At 36.3% G+C, this 27104-nt stretch overlaps 1 protein-coding gene across 1 annotated transcript; it reads right to left on the reverse strand.

Moving 5' to 3' along the window:
• Positions 1-27104, reverse strand: gabra6b (gamma-aminobutyric acid type A receptor subunit alpha6b). Its single transcript, XM_028594557.1, has 11 exons — positions 26961-27104; positions 26679-26797; positions 26249-26316; positions 24923-25143; positions 24240-24322; positions 23430-23573; positions 22816-22968; positions 17699-17915; positions 16127-16146; positions 12907-12911; positions 1-261 (listed from the first exon to the last, which is right to left on the reverse strand). Exons 1-11 carry the CDS (start codon positions 27047-27049, stop codon positions 1-3), a joined length of 1380 nt encoding a protein of 459 aa, XP_028450358.1. The 5' UTR covers positions 27050-27104.

The raw sequence follows: 27104 nt of genomic DNA on the forward strand, positions 1-27104 counted from the left end.
TCACCTGGACATCTCCATCGTGTCCTTAGTGAGATAGACGATCCAGTAGACAAGGTTGAAGGCGCCAAATGAAAGTGGGAAGAGGATGCGGGAGTATTTGTCGATGATGCTGGTGCCAGTCAGAACGTTGTTGGCCGGTACAGCTGAACCCTGCTGCAGGAAGGCTTGGGCATTGACAGGTGGGTTGGGAAATGTTTTGGCAGGACGGTCAAACAGCGGGGCAGAGTTCATCCTCTTCTTTAGCACACTACTGGCATCAACCTTGGAGAGGCAAAAGGGAAATATATAGAATATGTTAGAGGAAATTGATTAAAGAGAATATTGCATGATGTAATATGTGGGTATTAATAATGAAACTGGTGCTGTGCTGTTCCCAGAGAGTCATAAAATCATCATATGTTATGTGTTAATAATGTAATAGAAACTGATTCTGCATGTAAAAAGGCAACATGTTATAATGAAATGTATATCAACACATTACACAGAGAATAAAAAAGTCATACAAAAATAATCCTGGTGTCATATATGCACATCAGTGAGTTGATCAGTGCATGTGGGAAATGTGTGTGTTTAGAATATCAATGGGTACCACAAGTAATTAAGCTAAACAAAGAAAATCAATGATGTTTTGTTTTTGTTTTGATATGATTTCAATCAACCCATTCCATGAAGATTGATACAGTTGTGGGAAGCAAACAAATCATATCAGACAAAAGAGGCTTGCAGTATATTGACACATGGTTATTACTGTGCCTCATCAACTTTCAGTAAACCAGTGTGATCTCAGCACATGCCCCTTGCTCCAATAGTTGTAAATCAGCTACAGTGTATGTGTACAGAGAGAGAGGAAGAGTACATCTGGGAAATGGGTCAAGGAACACCTTGTTGCTTGTAGGTAGAGTCAGAGAGCGTTAGAGAGAGACTAAAAGAGAGAGCCATCCCTTTTTATTAAACAAAAAAAACTGTATAAAGTATTGTAGCAACCTGAAATACCATTGAAAAAGCATGCATACAAACAGTCAGTTCTTGATGGATCAGTGTAGTACCTAACAGTGGATCCATTAAAAAAAAAAAAATAATCACATATTTAGCGTGTTGTCCTAGTAAAACCTTATGATTTCATGTATTACTATGTTTTTAGGGACATATAATGCTTACATATTTTGTTCACTTCACCAATTTTAAACTGAACAACATGACCATTTATTTTATTTTCATGGAAGTTCAGTACCACATTTGCATAGGGAGTTTTCCTTTAATTTTGCAGAATAATGTTCGCTACAGTGTAGAGTTTAAATAGTTGTTAAAATGTTTTAAAGGAAATAAACTTCCTATATAGTTCAATGACTGGTCTAGCATCCAGCTGTCAGCCTTATTCAGTTCACAGTGGATGTTTTTTAACAGACAAGTTGGATCAAAAACTGAACTGAACTCAAATTTAGGCCAGATTTGTAAAGCTACAGGATTACATGACCCTCTACAGGTTGAGAAACTACCACACTGTTACAATCCTCTGGCTGAGGGTAACCCTTCCAAAAATGCATACTGGCCAATCTAAAAATAAAACTAGATAAGTTAGAGTTATTCATTTCACAAAATGTGATATATTTGTCAATGCAATGGCAGTAAATGTACAATTAAAAAATATGAAATGATTCAATTATGTTGCTCATCTCAAAATTAACCTTATCAGCTATCTTGAGATGTACAATGCATGACTAGTCACACTGCTGATTTGATTAAATTGAGTCATGCTATCATTCCAATTCTGTATGAAGGTTTGATGTCAGGAGCATAACCAAGGAAACTTGAAACAGAGAAAGAAAAGGTGAAGGTCTATGGAGATCTATGGAAAATCATTCTTTTTGGTCCTCCTGTTAGCTCATTTGTATAGTCAAGGTTAATTTGAGGAATTGTGCTCAAACAGGAGTTTGGTCTCAAAGGTCTATTTGTTTTCTGTTGTAACTGGTTGGTGTCCAAAACTCCAACAATGCCAGGCTGCATCTACTTCAAATATCAGCTCCCTATCACTTAGTGCTTCCTTTAATACTGAAAGATCATGCAGTGAGTGCACGATGCGTGCATGGCCTGTGTGTGCGGCATACTGTACGTATGCACAGCTGATCCGATACATAGCTATTTTTGATAATGACGACAGGCTCGCTTTGCTTCTTCCTGGTCAAATCCCAGAGGGATCAGCTCCTCTTCTCTTTATCCAGTGCTCTAGATTTCAGCAGACCCACTTTACTGTAACACGGGGAGGATGGGCACTGACTGATGGATGTATGGATGTTGTTTGGGTGTGGGCATTCATGTGCGTGGGTGGGTGGGAGCTACATGCACATGTGTTTCATAGTGTGTAATGTATGTGTGTGTGTCTGTGTGTGTGCGTGTGTGTGTGTGTGTGTGTGTGTGTGTGTGAAATAATGTTTGAAACTATGCACTACCAATACCGCATGGGAGTAAGTGCCTGTAGGTTCATCGTGGGTGTTGAGTGGGTACATATGATTATTAGGTAGTGGAAATGGATATGTGTATGTAAATGTACTTTTTATATTAATGTATTTGAAGCAAGGCAGGAAGTTTCCTGGATATATCAGCAATGGCACTCTTATTCTTTAGGTTTAGAAAAGAAGAGAATAAAAAAGGATATGGGGTTCTTATATGGTTCTGTGAAAAAAATCTTCCCAGTCCTTGTCACATGACCAATTAATGTTACCATGATAACTATCCAAATGTTTGCCTTAAGAGCCTGTATAAAATGTGTATTGTATTTGTTGAAAATAAAAACAAGTTAAATTAATAATGAATTTGATGTGTTTTATTTAGCAAATTTACATTGGGTTTTTCTATTCCATCCAATATTTCCTATATTTCAATGCAAATTTTTAGACGCTGTATTCTTATGAAATCCCCTGGGCCCCTACTGACTGATTATTGGTCCCCCCGGTGCCACCCTACTTAAAAAAATCCTGGATTATGGTATGTCAAAAAAGTGATAACAAAGTATTGTGTCCAAAAAAAAACACATTAAAAAGTCATAGTTTGGTATGTTGAAAAATGTCATGAAAAAGGCCAGTCTGGCTGGGAATTGAACATGGGTCAGAGTCTACTGTGACTAATTGCTGTTTGTCTGTTGAAGCGGTGCTAACCAAAAAAATCATAGTATAGTATATCGTAAAAAGTCATAGTATAGTATGTTGAAAAAAGTGATAAAAAAGTCATAAAAAAGTAGTAAAAAAGTTGTAGTATAGTATGTCAAAAAACAGTTATACTACAGTATGTTGAAAAAAGTTGCAGCAGCAACGGCTTGAACCTTGGGCCTCTGCATCAATGAACATCAACATGCACGCTCTACCAACTGAGCTACCAAACAGTCAGAGTAGTGTATGGAAAAAAAGCCTTTAAAAAGTCACAGGACGGTAAGTTGAAAAAAATCGAAGTATAGTATGTTGAAAAAAGAGATAAAAAGTAATAGTATAGTATGTCGAAAAAAGTGATCAAAATGTCATAGTATAATATGTCAGGAAATAATAATAAAAATGTCATAGAATGTAGTATATTGAAAAAGTCATAGTATGGTGTGTCAAAAATAATTATTGTATAGTATGTTGAAAAAAATAAAAAAGTCATAGTATAGTATGTTGAAAAAAGTGATAAAAAAGTCATAGTATAGTATGTTGAAAAAAGTTATAAAAAAGTCATAGCAAAATATGTCCAAAAATAATAATAAAAATGTCATAGTATGTAGTATATTGAAAAAGTCATAGCATAGTATGTCCAAAATAGTTATACTATAGTGAGAAAAAAAAAAAGTGAGAAAAAGTCATAGTATAGTATGTCAAAAAAGTCATTAAAATTCATAGTGTTTAGAATATCCAAAAGGTCAAAGTATAGTGTGTCAAAAATAGTCATAGTATAGAATGTTGAAACAAGTCATAGTATAGTACTGTATGTCGAAAGAATTTATGAAAAAGTCAAAAAAAGTCCTGAAGATGTCATAGTAGTGTATATGAAAAAGTAATAATAAAAGTCATAGTATAGTGTCTGGAAAAAAGCCTTTAATAAGTCATAGTATGGTATGTCGAAAAAATAGATGAAAAAATGTCATAGTATAGTATGTCGAAAAAAATCATAGTATAGTATGTCGAAAAAAGTTATAAAAAAGTCATAATATTGTTTGTCGAAAAAAGTGATAAAAAAGTTGCAGTATGTAAAAGTATATGGAAAAAAGTCATAGTATAGTATATGGAAAAAAAACGTGATAAAAGTCATAGTATAGTATGTCGAAAAATGTGATGAAAAAAAGTCATGGCATAGTATGTCAAAAAAGTCATTAAAAGTCATAGTGTTTAGAATATCCAAAAGGTCAGAGTATAGTGTGTCAAAAATAGTCATAGTATAGTATGTTGAAACAAGTCATAGTATAGTATGTCGAAAGAATTTATGAAAAAGTCATAGTATAGTATATCAAAAAAAGTCCTGAAGACGTCATAGTATTGTGTATGAAAAAGTAATAATAAAAGTTATAGTATAGTGTCTGGAAAAAAAGCCTTTAAAAAGTCATAGTATGGTATGTTGAAAAAAGTCATAGTATAGTATGTTGAAAATAGTGATAATGTCATAGTATAGTATGTTGAAAAAAGTCATAGTATAGTATGTTGAAAAAAGTGATAAAAAAAGTCATAGTATAGTATGTTGAAAAAAGTAATAAAAAAGTCATAGTATAGTATGATGAAAAAATAGATGAAAAAATGTCATAGTATAGTATGTTGAAAAAAGTCATAGTATAGTATGTCGAAAAAAGTTATAAAAAAGTCATAATATTGTTTGTCGAAAAAAGTGATAAAAAAGTTGCAGTATGTAGTATATGGAAAAAGTCATAGTATAGTATATCAAAAAACGTGATAAAAAAGTCATAGTATAGTATGTCGAAAAATGTGATGAAAAAAAGTCATGGCATAGTATGTCAAAAAAGTCAATAAAATTCATAGTGTTTAGAATATCCAAAAAAAAATAGATGTCAAAAATAGTCATAGTATAGTATGTTGAAACAAGTCATAGTATAGTATGTCGAAAGAATTTATGAAAAAGTCATAGTATAGTATATCAAAAAAAGTCCTGAAGACGTCATAGTATAGTATATGAAAACGTAATAATAAAAGTTATAGTATAGTGTCTGGAAAAAAAGCCTTTAAAAAGTCATAGCATGGTATGTTGAAAAAAGTGATAATGTCATAGTATAGTATGTTGAAAAAAGTCATAGTATAGTATGTTGAAAAAAGTAATAAAAAAGTCATAGTATAGTATGATGAAAAAATAGATGAAAAAATGTCATAGTATAGTATGTTGAAAAAAGTCATAGTATAGTATGTCGAAAAAAGTTATAAAAAAGTCATAATATTGTTTGTCGAAAAAAGTGATAAAAAAGTTGCAGTATGTAGTATATGGAAAAAGTCATAGTATAGTATATCAAAAAACGTGATAAAAAAGTCATAGTATAGTATGTCGAAAAATGTGATGAAAAAAAGTCATGGCATAGTATGTCAAAAAAGTCATTAAAATTCATAGTGTTTAGAATATCCAAAAGGTCAAAGTATAGTGTGTCAAAAATAGTCATAGTATAGTATGTTGAAACAAGTCATAGTATAGTATGTTGAAAAAAGTGATAAAAAAAGTCATAGTATAGTATGTTGAAAAAAGTAATAAAAAAGTCATAGTATAGTATGATGAAAAAATAGATGAAAAAATGTCATAGTATAGTATGTTGAAAAAAGTCATAGTATAGTATGTCGAAAAAAGTTATAAAAAAGTCATAATATTGTTTGTCGAAAAAAGTGATAAAAAAGTTGCAGTATGTAGTATATGGAAAAAGTCATAGTATAGTATATCAAAAAACGTGATAAAAAAGTCATAGTATAGTATGTCGAAAAATGTGATGAAAAAAAGTCATGGCATAGTATGTCAAAAAAGTCATTAAAATTCATAGTGTTTAGAATATCCAAAAGGTCAAAGTATAGTGTGTCAAAAATAGTCATAGTATAGTATGTTGAAACAAGTCATAGTATAGTATGTCGAAAGAATTTATGAAAAAGTCATAGTATAGTATATCAAAAAAAGTCCTGAAGACGTCATAGTATAGTATATGAAAACGTAATAATAAAAGTTATAGTATAGTGTCTGGAAAAAAAGCCTTTAAAAAGTCATAGTATGGTATGTTGAAAAAAGTCATAGTATAGTATGTTGAAAAAAGTCATAGTATAGTATGTTGAAAAAAGTTATAAAAAAGTCATACTATAGTATGTTGAAAAAAGTAATAAAAAAGTAATAATATAGTTTGTCAAAAAAAGTGATAAAAACTTTGCAGTATGTAGTATATCGATAAAGTCATAGCATAGTATGTCGAAAAAGGTAATAAAAAAGTAATAGTATAATATGTCCAAAAATAATAATAAAAATGGCATAGTATTTAGTATATCGAAAAAGTCATAGTATAATGTGTCCAAAAATAATAATAAAAATGTCATAGTATGTAGTATATCAAAAAAGTCATAGTATAGTATGATGAAAAAATAGATGAAAAAGTCATACTATAGTATGTTGAAAAAAGTCATAGTATGTAGTATATCGAAAAAGTCATAGTACAGTATGTCAAAAATAGTTATACTATAGTTAGTATGTTGAAAAAAGTGATAAAAAGTCATAGTGTGTAGTATATGAAATAGGTCATAGTGTGTAGTATATCAAATAAGTCATAGTATAGTATGTCAAAAATAGTTACACTATAGTATGTATAAAAAGTGATAAAAAAAGTCATACTACGGTATTTGGAAAAAAAGTGATAAAAAGTCATATTATAGTATATCGAAAAACGTGATAAAAATGTCATAGTATAGTATGTCGAAAAATGTGATGAAAAAAAGTCATAGTATAGTATGTCGAAAAAAGGAATAAAAAAGTAATAGTATAATATGTCCAAAAATAATAATAAAAATGTCATAGTATGTAGTATATCGAAAAAGTCATAGTATAGTATGTCAAAAATAGTTATACTATAGTATGTTGAAAAAAGTAATAAAAAGTCATAGTGTGTAGTCTATCAAATAAGTCATAGTATAGTATGTAAAAAATAGTTACACTAGTATGTTGAAAAAAGTGATAAAAAAGTCCGACTACAGTATTTGGAAAAAAAAGTGATACAAAGTCATAGTATAGTATATCGAAAAACGTCATAAAAAAGTCATAGTATAGTATGTCGAAAAATGTGATGAAAAAAAGTCATGGTATAGTATGTCAAAAAAGTCATTAAAATTCATAGTTTTTAGAATATCCAAAAGGTCAAAGTACAGCGTGTCAAAAATAGTCATAGTATAGTATGATGAAACAAGTCATAGTATAGTATGTTGAAAAAATTAATGAAAAAGTCATAGTATAGTATGGCAAAAAAAGTCCTAAAGACGTCATAATAAAATGAAAAAGTAATAATAAAAGTTATAGTATAGTGTATGGAAAAAAGCCTTTAAAAAGTTGTAGTATGGTATGTCGAAAAATATCAAAGTACAGAATGTTGAAAAAAGTGATAAAAAAGTCATAGTATAGTATGTTGAAAAAAGTGATAAAGTCATAGTATAGTATGTCAAAAAAAGTATAATAAAAATAATAATATAAATGTCGTAGTATGTAGTATATCGAAAAAGTCATAGTACAGTGTGTCAAAAATAGTTATACTATAGTATGTTGAAAAAAGTGATAAAAAGTCATAGTATAGTATACACTATATATACAGTATGTAGAAAAGTCATAGCATGGTATGTCAAAAAATATCAACGTATAGTATGTTGAAAAAAGTAAGACAAAGTCAAAGTATAGTATGTTGAAAAAGGTTATAGTATAGGATGTATAAAAAAGCAATACAAAAGCAATAGTACAGTATGTTGAAAAAGTGATAATGAAGTCGTAGTATGGTATGTCAAAAAAAAGTTATAGTATAGTATGTTGAAAAAAGTCATGGTATATTATGTCGAAAAGTCATGGAATGTAGTATATTGCAGGAGAAAGGGGTTGAACTTTGGGCCTCTGCATCAATGAACATCAACATGCACACTCTACCAACTGAGCTACCAAACAGTCATAGAGTAGTGTATGGAAAAAAAGCCTTTAAAAAGTCACAGGATGGTATAAAAAAAATCAAAGTAAAAAAAAAGATAGTATAGCATGTCAAAAAAAAGTATAAAAAAGTTATCCTAAATATAGTTATACTATAAAAAACGTTGTAAGTTGAAAAAATCATAGTATAGCATGTCAAAAATAGTTATCCTATAGTTATACTATAGTAAGTTGAAAAAAGTGATAAAAAGTCATAGGGCCCTTGCACCCAGCGCAATTGACTTTGTACACTGACGCATGTATCATTCCTATTTTGCACCCGATGCACAGCGGACTTTTCCCTCCAGAGACGCACGTCGGTAAATTAGGGAATGAATTTGCGCTCCCGGGGGCAGTTCAGCAAAAAGAGGAGAATTGTTCAGGCGAAAATGTTCCCTGATGCTATTTTGCAGTTTCAGAAAACAATTCCGCCACTGACCAGGAAAAACCTGGTCTAAAGTCAGTGGTGCGTTATTCAGATGATATTTTAGGGGCGTATGCTTGGCCATAATGTAGCGTGTGCACAATGCGCATACACCTTGCTTCCCTCATCTACACGGACGCAGCAGTTCCCATTTTTGCAAACCATACATAATTACAAGGAAAAATATTACTGAAAATGCGCTTCAGGTGTTTGGATAGGTCAGGAGGCACTTTACAGTACAGTCCTCATAAAGTTGCAGCATTCTTTGTGGAGCAAGTGCGTTTGGAGGCCCACGCTCCATGGCTGCAGCAATCCTCTCCAGACTTGAGGAGATGCACCCGAGAGGCCGCAGCAACATCGCCACCCGGTCAAGACGGGCATTTATTACTTTCCCGCATCCCGGACAGCTCCCGCTGGCGCGTGCCAGGCAAATCCGCCCTCATAATAGCAATCCGCCATGGAACAAGCGCGCCTGCTCTTAAAGGGAATGTGATATGACGCTCTGATTGGTTATTTTCACGTTACGCTCAAACCACACCTAGGTACTTCAGACCAACCCATTTTAGATTTGCGTCGGGCGCAAGACTCATTTATCTCGCCGGTAAAATAGCAACAGCGCCCGAGATCCGCCCACAAAGCTACTTGCGTTTTGCGTTTCATACTTTAAAATAGTTTATGCGTTTCAGATCGTTAAAATACGGCCCGTCTATCACCAACATAGGTGATAGACAGATGGTTCATCCAATCAGCTAACCAGTATTTCCGCCCCTTCCCAAAAGTTCTCCAACGGAAAGTTCCCAGATGGATATGCCGAGCAAATGCGAAGCAATCCATCTGGCGGAGTCAGGTTACCATAGTATAGTATGTCAAAAAAAGTAATAAAAAAGTAATAGTAAAGTATGCTGAAAAAAGTGATAAAAACGTCATAGTACAGTATTTGGAAAACAAGTGATAAAAAGTCATAGTATAGTGTATTGAAAAATGTGATGAAAAAAGTCATGGTATAGTATGTCAAAAAAAGTCATTAAAAATTCATAGTGTTTAGAATATCCAAAAAGTCAAAGTATAGTGTGCCAAAAATAGTCAGTATAGTAAAGTCATAGTACAGTATTTGGAAAACAAGTGATAAAAAGTCACAGTATAGCATGTCAAAAAAAGTGATAAAAAGGTCATGGCATAGTATGTCGAAAAAGTCATAATAAAAGTCATAGTATAGTGTGTGGAAAAGAGCCTTTAAAAAGTCATAGTATGGTATGTCGAAAAAATAGATGAAAAAAAGTCATAGTATAGTATGTTGAAAAAAATGATAAAAAGTCATAGTATAGTATGATGAAAAAATAGATGAAAAAAGTCATAGTATAGTATGTTGAAAAACGTGATATGTCGAAAAAGTCATAAAGACATCATAGTATAGTATATGAAAAAGTAATAATGAAAGTAAGTATAGTGTGTGGAAAAAAGCCTTTAAAAAGTTATAGTAAGGTATGTCGAAAAAAAAGGTTTGAGGAAGTTGTGTTGCATCAAGGTTTTAATAGCTGACAGGCAGGAGTTGATGTGGGAGAGGGGAGGATTGTTAGGGGATTTGGTGCTGAGGTAGATCTGGGTGTCATCGGCGTAACAGTGGAAGTCCAGGTTGAAGTGGCGGAGTATCTGACCAAGAGGGAGGATGTAGATGATGAAGAGGAGGGGGCCGAGTACGGAGTCATGGAATAGTATGTCGGAAAAGTCATAGTATAGTTTGTCAAACAAAGTCATAGTATAGTATGTTGAAAAGAGTGATAAAAAAATCATGTTATAATATGTTGAAAAAAGTGATAAAAAAGTCATAGTATAGTATATAAAAAAATAACAATGTATTATAAGAAACACTGAATGTAAACAGGAAAACTCCAATGGTAACTTTCGGGACAGTACATGACATTTTTTTTTGTCAAAACGCGTTGCTTGAGCTTGAAAATCAAAACACTCAGGACTAATTATTAGGATACCGGGATGCCAGGACAAATATACAGTATGAAAATCAAACCTATCCCGATTTAACCAGGATATCTCCTCACCAATACTGTGATTGCAGGCACCTGTGGCTGGGCCTATAAATAAAGGTCTGTTCTGTCTCTTTCTCTCACTCTCGCCTTTTCTTCCTCCCACCCTTCCTCCCATTTTATTTTCTGATTATTTCCTGCACCATATACTGCATGATCTACTCATACATACCACTGACAATGCATACAGCACCCTGAATACACACTGATAAACACCCCCTTTCCCTTTGTGTTTACAGTTGTATTTCTGATTTAAATGAAACATTTATTTTATGTTCCTGTGCGGTTTCCATTCCTGTTGTGGCTTTACTTGATGGTCATAACAGGTCGTAGTGTTTCAAATCGTGACTGCTGGATGGCTATTTCTATTCCCAATGATACACCATTGTGTTTTTCTCCCTTTTCTCTGTGTAATGAAGAGTCTTTCCTCCTACATATTTGTTGAAAGCAGTCATTTTCCATGATGCATCCCTCCCACTCTCTCTCTCTCTCTCTCTCTCTCTCTCTCTCTCTTGCACACACACAAACACACACACACACGCACACACACACTCACAAATACACACAGGCCCCTGAAATGGACTGGGCCAGCTTTCTCAGCCCCACCCCACTTCATTGTGGTGGCTGCCCTCCTTCTTGAGAGCCTGCAGTGATCTGATGGATATTCCCTAATCTATGGCTGTTACATAATCTGCAGCAACATCGTTCATAGAGCCACTGGCTGTCTCCTCGTGTCAGGCTGTGGTTATCACACAGTTACAGGGCAGACTAGAGGACTGGGAGAGAGGGATGATGGATGATAGATATATTGTAGATGAATGGATAGATAAGACATTGTATAGAGTGTAGGGCATCATTTGCTGCAGATTAAGTGTGTGTATATATACGCACGCGCCTGTATATAGGTTGAGTGTTTGCTGCAGATTATGTGGATGCTCTTGTGTGGGGCTGTCAGGACAAGCATGGATAAAGTGGAATTTGTGTTGTTTCAGTGTGTATATGTGGACCACACAAGCAGTTTTGTGTAGGGGCCAGAAAGTAGAAAATTATGACATCTAAATCAGGCAGAACTAAATCCAATCTTGAGTAATCATTGCTATGTGTAGTGGATTCAGAACCACTGAAACAGCTGGCCAAGACCTTCACCACACTGACCAGTAGGCTGCATCCAGTCGGCCTTAAGGCTGTTTTATACTTTTGCGTCGAATCGACGGCGTACCCCCGCGGACCTCTCTGCGTCAACGCAAACACTTCTCCGAGCCCTCCGCCGTAGCTTGACGCGCACCTCCAAAAATGTGTAACTCTGCGTCGAGGCGAAGCAGACCACAAGGACTGTGATTGGTCAACTCGTCCTGTGTGTTGATAGTCTGTGTTTCAAGCAGCCTACTGTGGGGATTAGCAACATGCTAGTTCACTAGGGTTGGGTACCGAAACTCGGTGCCAATAGGGAACCGGTGCCGACGTAAACGGTAGTAACGAGACCGAATAAGAACGAAAGTTTCGGTGCCTCATTTCGGTGCCTGACTTTACACTACACCTGACAGCATGTTAGCCTACCTTTAGCTAGCAGCTGGATTAATCACGGTTAAAATGCTGACAGCTAACGTTCAACAGTGTAAAGTGTGACTGTATTTCACTGTGGAGGACTTCAACAGCGGGATGTAACAGTCTGCTCTGCAGCGCAGCAGCTGCCGTTGTTGCAATTCATAGATATACAGTATGTTTATATGGTTGGAATTAAACAACACAGACGGTGCATTCACTTGCAGCTGCCATTGTCGGAATTAAACAACACAGATTCACTTAAAACTGGTAGCCTCGTGGTGCATTGACAGTAATTGTAAAATACCCTTTTCCCATCTGGGGTTCAACAGCAATTTACTGGTGAAATAAGTTATTGTTATTGTTATAGTTATTACGTTATTATTAAATCTTTAATTTTGACCATGGCCTTAGCAATAAACAAGTCACTGACTGTTGTTTACTACCCTTATTTTTATATATTTTTTTTTTTAACTTTATTGAAAAGTACCGGTTCAGGCACCGTTTAGGCACCGGCACCATTTTAAAAGTATCGATTTAGCACCGGAATCGAAAAAAAACCAAACGATACCCAACCCTATAGTTCACTGACATAAACTTTGCAAATACACTCAGACATATTTGGTTACATTGACGGAGTTATCCGTTTGTAAAGTGTCTATATGTCAGTAACGTTTTGAAATTAGCACTTCGCCAGCAAGCAGTACTTTGTGGGCAGTTGTGCTAAAGTTTGCTTGCTAACGTAACATAAACTGGCTCTCTCTCTTTCGTCGGAAATGGCAGAGTTTCGCAATTGACCCTCCGGAAACCACACACCCCCTAGTGTTCTGATGGTGAAATGCACCGCGGAGCAAAGAAACGCGTTCAACCCTAACACATATCTCCACAGCGGTCACAACGCCGTAGGAGCAACGGCGTAGCTACGGCGTGGAGTTGCTGCAGAAGCATAAAACAGCCTTTAGAGGCACAGACCAGTCTCATCCATCAAAACATTTGAAAAACACCTTAAATTAAGCTTAGTATAAGTTCATGCAGATCACGGAAGTCATTCACCCGCTGATTTGCTGTAAATATCATTCCTATCAGACACAAAACAATCACAGCCATTCTCACACCAAGGCGATCCTTTTAAATCCTCACTGATCCCTGCTTCACTCACTGCGCCGGCTGACAACGCTTTGCCTCCACCACCTCAGCCTCCACCTTCCTAGTTCAAAGTCCTTACTTGACTCAAAGGTTAAAATGGTTTTCAATGTCTTTCTTTTGGCTCACTCTTTTATACCCAAGGAGGTTTCTGCATAGAGCTCACTGTTTCAGCTTATCATGCTGCTTGGCTGGTCCAGGGAGCATTCTCAAGAGCGGAGCCATCAGTGCCAAGCATAACTGTATTTCTATTTGTTGTAATAAATGGTTAAATCCATGACGAGAATGTTCCTGACTGAAAGAAGAGTTCAGTCCACAATGGAAAGAAGAAAACAAATCACAAAGCACCAATCTTTCAACAAAGACATTCAACTAATGGAAGGAAAAACTTAACAAAACAGTGAGTTAACAACAATTAACCAGCGATTGGAGGAGTTTGAAAAGATGAAAGCACTTCAACCAAAACAGTGAAAGTGATTTATTCTGTGCATGGCCAAAATATAGAAACACAAGAGACATATATAACAAGTTTTGTAAAAGCTATTCCATGCTTTATGACCATTCTTCATGATAAACAAACTTTTCTATTACAGGACTTAGCAGCTCAGAATGTTACCTGCTGCCACAAGGGAAGACAAACCGATAATAAGTAACCTGTCAACAAACATCTGCCTTTAACAACCTATACAGTAAGCACATGTATAACATATAAAATTAACACATATGGAGCTTGTGACAATGAATGCGTATGTACAGTCACACGCATATATACATTTTCTTTGAAGTTCTCTAATGGAGCTCAGCGCAAATTCTTTCAGGAAGACTTCCAAATAACTTGAATCACCACTTTCTTTTCCTAAAACTATTCAGCTGTTAAAAGGCGTTCACTTTTCAGTAAACCAAACAAAATTGGCCACAAAATTCATGATCCAATCACAGCATGACATCCTGCTTTAAATGTCTTCTCTCCTTGCTATCAGCTGTCTTTTCAGGCAAACGTGCAACCCTCCTCCCCTTCCACCTCCGGGCATCGTCAACCATGGAAACCTGAGTCCCTTTCCGGCAGACAGCTCCTTCGTTTCTTCTCCGCCATCACCAGTGTCTAGGCTCCATCAGGGGGACTACGTCTGGCTTCTCTACCCCTTTAAAATATTTTTATCGATGGAGTCTAACCCCTAAAGACTCTGTACATTTTGTATTATGCTTATGTACAATAAATCTTTGCATATCTGCAACGAAGTCTCTCCTGATTGAATTGATACTTTTATCACCTGTGTGTTATATTTATAATTGCTTTCTTTTCCTTGATCCACTATATATTTTATGTCTTTGCATCACAGCTGTCTTAAATGTTATGCCAATAACATAATGCCTAATTGTAATTGAAAAAGAGTCAAACTTTTCAAAATTAAAATGGTATATATAGGCAAAGAGCTGAGAATGGATTTACGTAAACAGCAGAGACGAACAGAACAAGACAGACAGGAGAGGAAACAGAGACAAGCTTAGCAAGAGACAACAACTGAGAAAGTCAAACCACAAAGATGAAAGGCACGATGAGTTGATAGACCTAGATTACATATAAACATCCAGAATAGTAGTACAGCAGGCTATACTGGCAAAATTCTCTCTTATTTGGGTTAACCCTTTACACAAATGACACATTTTGCCATAACTCAATCTAACCTGAATGAATGATGAATAATACGCATACTGCTGGAATATGTATACCAATGGTTACAGTGCAAATAGGAACTACTTTTAGCTAGTGCAACATGACCTTTTATGGTGAAATTTCACAAAAATGCAAACTATAGTTTAGCCTCACATCAGCCAGATGTGACTGATCCACATCAAATCTGTTCTCTGTTCATTTGCTGGGATTAACAAATGTGTACAAAGTGACTGCTGATACTAAACCACCACTTTCTGCATGTACTGCACTGAATCTTAAGGTAAAGGCAATGGTACGTTATTATTTTTTTTATTTATTTTTTTTATGTGTGTTGGCGGTCAGCTCACGTTTTGAACTCAATATGCCTTTTCTAATTTAGACATTTCATGTCCCCAAACATTACATGGAGAAAATACAAACCCCAGTTCCAATGAAGTCCCATCTTTTTTGGAACGTGTTGCAGGTATCAAATTAAAAACATTAGTGAATATTTGCAAAAAAACAATAAAGTTGAACATTATTTTAGTTTGAACATTACATATCTTGTCTTTGTAGTGTATTCAATTACAGTATATATGTTAAAAAGGATTTTCCAATCATTGTATTCTGTTTTTATTTACATTTTACATAACGTCCCAACTTCATTGGAATTGGGGTTCGTACATCTTTGATAAAGTCCAATAAAGGAGAACGGCTCAGAAAACAAGTACTGACGTAACAACAACAAACTTTCAGCAAATGAATGTAAAAGCCCTGCAAAGAGTTTTGTTATTTAGCAGCTCACTTTAGATTTGTGAAAAAAGACACAAGTGTGGTGGAGCAAGTGAAGTGGTATGATGAGGAGATGTAGCGGCATGTAATGAGGCCAAGTGAAGCCCTTTTCCTTTCCTGTAAGTGCAGCATCAGCTCTGATCATCATTTATCACAGCAACTCAGTGCAATTTTTAAGGTATGTATCTGTACACAGCATCAGTAGTCCTACTGCCACACGTGACCTACATGTATAAGACAAGTTGAAAGTGACACAGAATAACTATTTTAATCAGTTCCACACAGTGAGGTTTACAGATTTTAAAACAGAGAAAAAAGGTAAACGTTTGAGTACCTGGTGCCACATTGGTACCACAGGTTTGGTGCAGCACCAATTTTTCTAACGTGTTTCCATCTCACCTGTCCTCCTCTGACTGATAAATAAATTACCAGAAGCATGGATATTAGTAATTAGATATTAGTAATATTTACTTTTTTTATTTATTTTTTAAGTGAAAAGCTGGTTCCCCTTCTTAAGTGTGAATTTACACAGGTTTGAACTTGAGCTATCTGATTTGTCAATGCATGTAAACCAAGCGGCAACCTCTGGTGCTGAAAAATTAAGCCAAAAACTGCAGTTCATCGATTGACCACTTGAGGCTGGCTCCAAAAGGGAGTTAACCTTGTTAACCCCCATGCTGAAAAGCCCAACTTTACAGCAGAAATAAAAATGTTTGGGGGGTGATTTGTTTTATAACTAATTTGTTGATATTATAATTATAAGGCTTACAATTCTGCATAACTAGGGGGTCCGTGTACTTTTTCGTTCATTTGATTTTTATTTCATAAACAGGTATTATAAAACAAAAAACAAATGGTTATTTGATTTTCGTTTTAATATACATTTGAAATTGAAATACAAGGCGTTTTTTCCTTTTCATGGTCAAAAGGGGATGGGAGAAATTTAATGGGATTTTCATTTTCTATTTCATATAACAAAAATAAAATCACTTGGAATAGAAATGAAAAAAAGGCTTGTTTTTTCATATTCAGAGACCAGATGTTGTCATTTCCGAGGTCACATGGCTGGTGGCTAGCTGCTAGCTAGCTGCAGCAGCTAATATTAGAATATTAGACCCAGCACCAGAAGTCTAATCCCGAACCCCCGGTGACTCTCTGCCAGATCAGCAAGCTTAACGGCAGCAACAGAAAGTTTGCTGGGATTGGTAACGGTAATATAACGGTAACGTTACAGCCGTGAACTGAAATTCTGTTTCCTCAGCTGGTTCGACTCTCTTCGGGCAAAGTTGCGGGTAGAGACAGAGAGTGAGAGTGAGGCAGGGAGAGAGGGTAATGAATAAATCTGACATTATGAAATAAAATCCCCCCAAGCATTATCAAGAGTATACGCTAGGTTTCCAAAGTAATTTTAGCCTAGGCTGAAAGCAAACGTTGGGTCTCTGAATATGAAAAAACTAATGTTTTTTTTTTGTTATATGAAATAGAAAATGAAAATCACAGCATATTTTAAATTTCTCCCATCTCCTTTTGGCCATGAAAAGGAAAAAACGCCTTGTATTTCAATTTCAAATTTTTATTTTAAAACGAAAATCAAATAACCATTCGTTTTTTGTTTTTTAATACCTGTTTATGAAATGAAAATCAAATGAACGAGAAAGTACACGGACCCTAGGGGTGTTTTGCTTTGAGTGGCAGATAGGCTGCCACCACCTAGGGCAAACGTAGACTGTAGGCTTCATTTAGCCCCCCTCAACTCCTGCACTTTCCACCTATTTGCCCATTTTTGGATTAGCAGACGTTTTTGATGGACCTATAGGTGATGTCACGTCCAAATTATATACAGTCTAGGATGTAAATACAGCAAGTGCGAAACAGTGGAGCAGACTTACTGAGGAAACCTCTCCGTCATTCCCCGTGGCTGGAGCCGCAGCTGCAGCTGCAGATGCAGCTGCTGACTCCTGGGCTGCCACTTTCATGGCTGCTGCCTTCCTCAGCTCCCGGTTGGCCTGCAGAGTGGAGAAGTAGTTGACGGCTGCAAACTCAATCAGAGCGGAGAAGACAAAGGCAAAGCAAACGGCGATGAACCAATCCATGGCTGTGGCGTAAGAAACTTTGGGGAGGGAGTGGCGAGCGCTGATACTGAGTGTTGTCATAGTCAAGACAGTGGTGATACCTGCATACAGGGAGGAGACAGAATTTAGAAATGTACTGTTCCCAATTTCACATCTTATCTTACTGTGGTATTGACAGGCTTGTCTTTATTCTTGTGTTTACTGTTTTTATATACTGTGGCAATATGTAAGCTGAAACTGGTTTTGTCTTATAAGAATAATTTGACTTTTGTTTTATTTTATTTAAATGTTTGTTTAAACTGCTCAAAAACAGACACTTTTCATTTGGTGAACCCTTTCTGAAGAGGACAAAAATACCAAGGTCCTCTTGACATGATCTTTGATACTTATATTATCATTATTCTAGTAAAACGTGCCAAAATCCTGCACTGAATAAGCAGGTAGATATAATACATGGTTGGACAGTGGTTATTCACCATGAACCTTACTCAGTGTTAATAGTAATGTTCCAGAACAGTATGAAGTAAGTTGATTAACGATGAGTGTGAGAGTATTAAGATTTTTAATTTTCTGTTTTTGAGAAACCATCATATGACTGAATGCTTGGAAATGTTTGCCAATGAATAACAATGATGAGGTTGATTTTATAAGAGACCATTGCAATCAGCTTGATTAGACAAACAGCTAAAACATACACAAAGAAATGTAACGTTACACTGTATAATAGAAAAAAAACTTGTATGAGTATGAATAGCTATTTTTCAGCCTGTCATTTGACTTTGAAATGTCTTTTCTCTAAATCAACAGATCAAATATAGCAGGTATTCTCACCAAAGCTATTCTATCATTTAAGTAGCAAACAGAACTGCAAGATCTCTTTGGAAAAAGCAATTTCAACTCTCTTAGCAAAATATACCATCTGGCAAATAACGTCTGTGATCACATTAGTATTGCAGAGATGATAGCAGTTGACACACTCATGGCTTCAGGATTTATTAGACCACAATGCTGCCGAGATGATTCAACGCTACTTTCTAGAGAGGTCTCAGCATGTACCGCAGTGAGTCATTTTCCATGTTTCCATTCAATTGTCAAGCAAATATTAAGCCAACTTTTGAAAGTCGCAAAAAACAAATGCCAAAATTGACAAATTTTCATCAACTGTCTATGAGCAAACAAACAGTAATCTGACAGTAAACACAGTAGAATAAGTAGAGGTTGCAAACCAGGAAACAAAACAAGTCGGCTTGGCCATCTAACCCATCTACAAGGGAAAAAATGTGGTCTTCAGGAATTTAGTTCAAATGGGCACATTTTAATTGTTCTTTTGTGTCAGCTAGTATTGGTCATGTTTCATCCTGTCCAGAGACAAAGACATGTTGTGTAAATATCCAGGAAGACAGCTGATCATTCATGTGAGTGAAATATTCGCAACTTCAGAACTTATTCAGCAAAGACGTTTCCACATCCCATTTAGTGTAACAACTCTTTTTCGACTAGGGCAAAAACACCATAAAGTGAGCGTAAAAACCTTTTTGCACAATTGAGGAAGTTTAATCGAATTTTATCATTTACTTACAGCTTTTCTAATGCAACACTTCAAAATTCTCATTCAAATATGTGAACAGAAACACTTCTATTAACAAACCGGTCTGACAGCTATTAACACTATGATAAAGTGATTTTCTGAAGAATACACACGAATAAGCACAGGGGTGCATGAGATTGATATCTTACTCTTAGTTTTTATGTCTACTCTTTCACTTGAATCCTGTGGCATGCATAACCTAGTTACGTACAAACGTATGTAAAAATGAATTGCAGTGTGTACACAATTGATTTTCACAAGGATTATCTTTGACACATGGCAGCAGCTCTGTTTGATGGCATAGAATGTCAGACCATGTTGCATTTCAGCCCAGTTAGCTTTACCAAAAAGTCACTTCAGGGAATGCTAATCTGTCCATAAACAGACTAGACCATGCCCCCGCACTGGCATGGCAATAAAAGAGACTAAATCCCTGTAAACATTCTCAAGAAAGCCATCCAGTAAGATGACCCAGACACAAGCCACAAAGCATGCTTATATTTGTTTATCTGGTAATATGTATCTCACTATACAAGCTCCGGTTGAGATGATAAAAAAGATAAACAGATTGGAGATCTGAGAAAAAAAATACAAAATGATGTATCAATGGATAGGTGGAAGAGTGAAAGTAACATGGTTTCCTTAGCTGTAGAGTTCACTGGGCTTTTCAAAGTCTGTCAAAAGTTTGTCTAAACTTCTGGCCATAGTTCCAGATTAAAGCACAGACAGCAAAGCTCAATGGTGTTTGTTGCCCCCAACTGCTCCTTCCAGGCAGCGCTGCGACTGCTGCCTTCAAGGCACATAACCCTAATCTTAACCTTAACCCTAACCATAACCATAACCATAACCATAACCATAACCATAACCAGTGCCTCCCAACGGTGCCTTCCAGGCAGCGCTGCCTGGAAGGCACCGTTGGGGGCAAAAAACACTGATAAACCAGCAAAGACCCCTCTGAGCACTGCCTCAAAGTTTAGAAAACTAAGAAAAAACACTACATGACTACATCATTCTCTTGGATACGTGATAGTTTAAAATTAACACAAAAGATCCATGGCAGGTTCATTTTAGAAGCAATTTTAAAGTGTCAAACTATCAAAACACAACAAAAATAAATATGAAGTGCTATTTTGCTTCTAGACAAATGATTCTTTAACACTGGAAAATGATTTTCCCCTATCTTGCTAATATTCCAACCTTATTAAGTCAGATAAATATGCTGTCAATGAACATCTCTTTTAATGGCCTATTAACAAACTACATATCTAATTCACTTTCATCAAGCTAAAGCAAGCAGGGAAAAGGGGCCATTGAACACTGCTGCCCATGCTTTTACCAAATGTGCACTGTAGTTTTGCAAATTTCATTAGCAGCGTAGGAACTTATCGGGATTTAATGCACCCAATAATGTCTCAAAAGCATTTTGTACACACCACTTAAGCAGTGAAAGCTAACAGCTCTCAAATACCAGTTCCTCCGATAGCCAGTCAACACTGACTGTCTCAAGCTCAAGCACAAGTTAAATGATTGCAAAGGGGAGGAGGGATACGGGAAGAATGCCTGTCAGGGGTAGGAGGAAGAGGCAAGAGAAAGAGAAAAAACAGAAAGAAAGAAAAAGTGTAGGAGGGAGGGGGATGAAGAATAAAGACAGGATTGAAATGAAATGCTTTGGGGCATTTAAGTGCTTTTATAAGCAAAAAAGCACGGTACAAATTAGGCCACACTCAATTAAGTCTGTGCGACTTGTGCTCAAGGGACTTTCAGCTCTTAGAGAGGTTGTTGACAATTCAGCACACATCATACTATGACTTAATGTACTGTCTGGGTGGAGCACATCCATATAGCAATCATAGCTAATTTTCTTTCTCACATGCACCATCAACAGCATTAATGCAACTTACTCAGATAATGTTTATATATATATAGCTTGCTGTCCTTTATACCAGAAGAATATGCAACTACCTTCTGGAACAAGTCCTTGAAGAGCTCATAAGCATGACACTTTAATTGAAGTCACAAACATCACTGTTTGAAGATAAAGTTTGGCCTTACGTCATAAAACATCCAATATGTGGTATTTGAGTTTCTCTATACAATTTCTGCTAAAATACCCAGTGTGGAGATTTGCCCAGCGCTCCTTTTTAACAACAGCCAATCAAGAGAACGAGCAGTTTTTTTAATCCTATACCAAACACTGAGTAAAATGAAAACAGCAGTACGAGTGAGGTTAATGAGATGCCACAGATGTGCTTCCCGCATGGGGCCTCAACTTTCACGCTTATACTAATGATTGGGATCTATTCTCTGAAGAACTACGCAGGCTCGTTGGAGCGCTGGCTTGCTTCCAAAGACAAGCACAGACTACAGAACCATAATCTACAAGGGCCAACAATATTACTCCGTTCAGCTGCAGTTTGTTAAAAATTATCATAAGAGGAAATTGGAATAAAAAAGGAGAGGAATTTCTACACTTTCCCCATGTTTTCCTCTTTGCTTTGTCCCTGTTTTTTTTGTCTCTCTCATTCCTCTCAGTCTCACTTTCTCCGTCTCTCTTCAGTGTGTCTCACCCTCTCTGCTCCTGAGGCTAGAGCTTGGTGGCAACTGTAGCGTAATGTAATGTGAGCAAGCGGAACCTGTGAGTGCTCTGAAGAGGGCCAAGTAAACATCCTCCCTCTCTCTGCCCATCCATGACCAATTTCAAAAATTGTATTCCCAATTAATTTCTCTTCAGCCCAGCAAAGGAGGAATAGACATAATGAAATAAAGGTTAAAACATACTGTTGACTGATGACTGTGTCTGTCTTTGTTCTCTTGTGAAAGGTTGTATTTTAAGGAGCAGTCTGTGTAGTTCAAACCAATCAGTGTGCAGTAAATAGAGAAAAGTATGCTTGCTTAAAGTTTGCAGAGCTAGACTCACACTCAGGTCAAACAGTGGGTGGTGAGTCGATACATTTTAATTTGAGTTTAAGATACTTGAAGACTTTAACAGCTGAAAACAGTGAAAACTAAAACTTGATATAAACTTTTGCAACATATACATGTAAAACTAAGATTTATCAGAACTACGAGAACTATTGGATGATGCATCAGAGGCACAGTTTTAGAAATTACCAACTGACTTGTTCTACTCAGTGAATTTAAGTAATTGCAATCATGCAAAACAACAACTGAAAATACTTTTTTCTAAGATAACACCTACATTTTTTGCAAGCTATTGTTTTGCAGTTATTGGCAGTTAAAATGAGAATGTTTTATTCCTTTTACAAATGATTCCATCCCAGCAGGAAAGCAATGTGCAGCATGTGTTCTTCCATTGGCTTCAGTCTGCATCAATGTCCCTTTTCACTTGAAAATTTGCATGAACCGTACACTGGAATTTATACAGCATATGAATACATTTAAAGAAATCTTACCAAACACAGTCCGAGCTGGAACTGATTCCTTATTAATCCAGAAAGAGACTTGGGCCAGGATGACAGTCATAATACAGGGAATGTAAGTCTGAATCAGGAAGAAGCCCATTTTCCTTTGCAGGTGGAAGTGGACTGTCATGATGACATATTCACCTGAGAGAGTAAAGAACAAATGGTAACACTTTACTTGTAGGTATCTACATAAGAGTGACATGATACTGTCATGAACACATGACACTGTCATGACACATGAACCCTAACCCTAACTTGTCATGACAAAAGCCGAATGACGCTGTCTGACAGAAGCGTTATGTCATAAACGTTTATGACTTGTTTATAATGTTTATGTTCATGACAGTGTCTTGTCACTCTTATGTAGATACCTTCAAGTAAAGTGTAACTGAACAAATCAGGCAAATCAGTAATTTTATATATAATGATATATTACCTAACCCCAGAGAAACCTTGTAAAAAACATGTCACACTTCACATAAAAAGTTAAAACCACATACTCTAAGAGAGCTTTGAAATAGTGACCTGAAGAGGGTAATCTCAACCCATACTGCACATTGGACAAGACAATTCTGAGCACATTTCTATTTATCTCTTATTACCTGTGTTGGACTTCAGCCTCTCGCTTGACACTGTCTGACCGATGAGGTCGTACTGCAGCAAACTGGATGATTCCTGTGGTACCTCCACAGAGGACAGAGGACCCTTCTTCCAAGTGTACACAATCTCGCTGATGGGGTAAGCATCTAAACAGGATGAATGGAGAACTTTGTTAAAACTTAGACATCCACCATTTCAAAAAGTATTTCTATTTTTTATAATTTAGGACACAAAGCGCAAAGAAACTTTTGACACTTTGAGAGAATAACAGATAAAGGGACAAAGATGATTACTGCTGCCTGGTTTCTGGCTTTCAAAACTAACCTACTTGTCTGCATTCTGTAAATTAACTAATAAATAAATAAGCATACAAACAAACAAATAACGCTGAAAAACAAACATGTCACGGCTGAACAATGAACTGAAACATGCTTGTGCCAAAGAAAAAAGAAAAAGCTGGCATATTCATGTTTTTGAAAATATTTGAGTGAATACAACCATCATTTAAGGGGAGAGAAACAAATTGCTGTGTTATTGCGGGTACAAAGTTATGGGAGTTAGAGATAACCTTTAGATTTAAATTTTATTTCATTCACATTTTCACAGTCTTCTATACACTTGACAGATATTGAATGAGGAACTGCTGGCATAGATTTTTTTTTTTACAGTTCCCCAAATGTACTGTTAGCAACATTTGAAATTGAAATCTTTAAATAAATTCTGTCGGACAGTCAGTTACTCAGTGACAGAGTGATCATCTGAGAGTGACACCATCTGTCAGACCAGTGAGGCTTAACAAAAAACAAACTCACAACTCCCAAACTTGAGCGGGCAGGCATGGCCGTCCATCGGGAAGTTCATCAGACGCATGGGACACTCTGCATTTATAGTTAATCTGTCGGAATAGAGAAGAGTTGGAAGGGGTGTTTGATTTATTTTTGATAGTCTCTTACTTGCTCAGTAATGACTACTGTTTTAAGCTGGATCCAGTCATTGTGGTACCATGCTGTACATTGGCTGTACAAACCAAATGCAATATTTGATGTAAAGTGGATGCGTGAACTCTGTAGAGATTAATAGGTAATGATTTTGCATAATGGCAACACATGTAGCTCTCCCAAAGGTTACTAACGACACAAATTAACAATAAGTATCAAATAAAGCTCTTTAACTTAATCATTCAGTGTTTTAAACTAAAGTTGCTCCACTTAAATATTCTAATTATTTAAAAAAAATATGTTTTCCTGCCATCAGTAATTGAAGGGGAATTTTTTAATGCTACATTGGAACAAAGCCGCAGTCATGTTTGTTTGAATTGCATTCCAGGCCTGTTTTCAGTATCAGATGGCCCATATCTTGTTTTTTGGAATGGCACTCTTCATTTTGTTTTATGTCTGTGCATATTCTTGGATGTGTGTTTGTTTGATTTGCTTTCCAGGTCTGTGCTCTATTCCGGTCTTGGCTGGGTTTGGAGATCACTGTCCAGCACTGTTACCTCATGGTGTAGAGGATAGTTCCGTTCTGCATGATGCGGAACAGCTTGTTGGGGGTGGTCATGTTGTGAGAGATCGACCTCTTGCCATTCCGGAAAAAGGTGTCCGGCGTCCATATCTTGCTGACCATCAGGTTGTTGAGCCGCAGGATCTCGATGGGGCCTTCGAATTTTAGCCGTTCGTCAATCCATGTCTGACGAAAGAACACGTCCATGGTGTATTCCTGGATGGAGGTTAGAGTGTGGGTTAAGGATTTATTTACTACAACTGCTACTACTACCAATCCTACTGCTGGTGCTGCTTCTGCTCTTACAGCTACTATCTCCACTACCCCCGGAGAGAATGGCAGATGGGTTTGTGAGCCATGGTTTTTGTTGGACCTGATGGAACGAGTACTGGCAATGTAGTCTGTTTTTTTTTGTATCATTTCTGGACTATTTTACTATTTCTGCTAGTACTAATGAAATTAAAAACATAGATTTCCATGTATTTATCGTTTTCACAATCAAGACATTTATTTGTTGTTGTTTCTTTTTAGATAGTTAATATCGGATTTTAAGATATTACTAACTAAGATATATAGAGACACAGATATATTGTAATATTCTAAAAACAGCCCTAGAATTATGTTTCTTTGTCATTTATATTACATGTACAAGACAATGCAACTCAAACGGATACCAAGACATAAAACATGTTTTCAACATATATGTTATAAGCTCATCTTATATTGATGATAAAATCATTAAATGTGAAAACTGTTTATTGTATCTACAGATTCAGCATAAAGTCTAGGATGCCTTTTGATCAAATGGATGGCCTTGCTTTCCTGAAGAGCCTTTTACATGCATCTCTATAGAACTGCCACCAGCTTATCACATGGCAGTTCAAGTAGGCTTTAGATGCAGTGAAAGCCTAAAGCCTGAGCAGTGTAGAGGGCAACAGACATACAGCGCTCAGCCTATCCCATGACAGGAGTAGCAAACCTATCCCATCCCAACATCAGCCACATCTCTCTCTCTCACTCTCTCTCTCTCTCTCTCTCTCTCTCTCTCTCTCTCTCTCTCAGATGGGGGGGATTGTCAACCAGATTAAAATCCTAAGCTGCACTAATGACATCGTGCCCAAATGCTGGAATAATGAAGGCTGGGGGGGGTATAGTATGCTATATGCAAGAAGTTACGGGGAAAACTGTACATATTCCATTGTGTGTTCATACATTGACATCTACATGTACAAGTTATGATACACATGCATGGGTATGGCAGCCAGTGAATTAGCCTGTGCATACGGTATCTGTATTTCAGCAGTCAGCCTGGTTTACATACCATCTCAACATCTGAAACAGGTCCAAAGCTGGTGACAAAGATGTCAGTTTTGACCTCTGTAACTGGACCTACAGCAGAAGGATAAGTAGTTGCTTTGATACACAAAAAATAATAATAACTTTGAAACTGACATTTTAATGTATTTCAAAATATAAAGCAGTGTACAAATAAAGCTATGTGTAGCCTATGCATAGAGGACATGAAATTGATTCTGAGTTGATTCTGAAACTCAATTTTCAGTTGTTAGCTGTTATTGTATCATAATTGTATATAGGACAATACACAATTTTGAACCATTACAACACAAAAGCAAAATGAGGCACACACAACTACTGGAGAAAAACTTGATCTTCTAAGAAAAGGAACATTGATCCAATAATGTATGAGGCAATATCGTTTAAAATACAATACGACATGGTCAATAGCATACCTCCAAATCCAGGTCGCAGCCTGTTGTCATAGCCATCCAGTAATCTATCCAATATGCGCGTGATGTTATCCAAATAGATATTGGTATCACCGTGCTGATTTCCCCAAACACTGCTCGCACTGTAATTAAAGTACATATGCACAAATGAATGCTTATTACCAAAAAAGCTTATTATAAAACAGTTGAAAATACAAAGTTTCTCAAATACACATCCATCCACAGTCTTTGGTTCCCGTGCGTAAAGGTCCGAGAACATGCAGAGAAAAGAGTTGTCATACTCACCAAGACAGAAACAAGCAAGTTAAAAGGAAAGCCATGCCTCGCAAACACCCCACAACTAGAAATCCCTGGTCAACTTTTAAAATCAGCATATTCCATCATTTAAAAGCATGATTAAACGTGGGGCAGGTCTTCTTTTAGTTGTAA

This window comes from Perca flavescens, chromosome 13 (genome assembly GCF_004354835.1).
Source record: "Perca flavescens isolate YP-PL-M2 chromosome 13, PFLA_1.0, whole genome shotgun sequence".
NCBI classification, from domain to species: domain Eukaryota; kingdom Metazoa; phylum Chordata; class Actinopteri; order Perciformes; family Percidae; genus Perca; species Perca flavescens.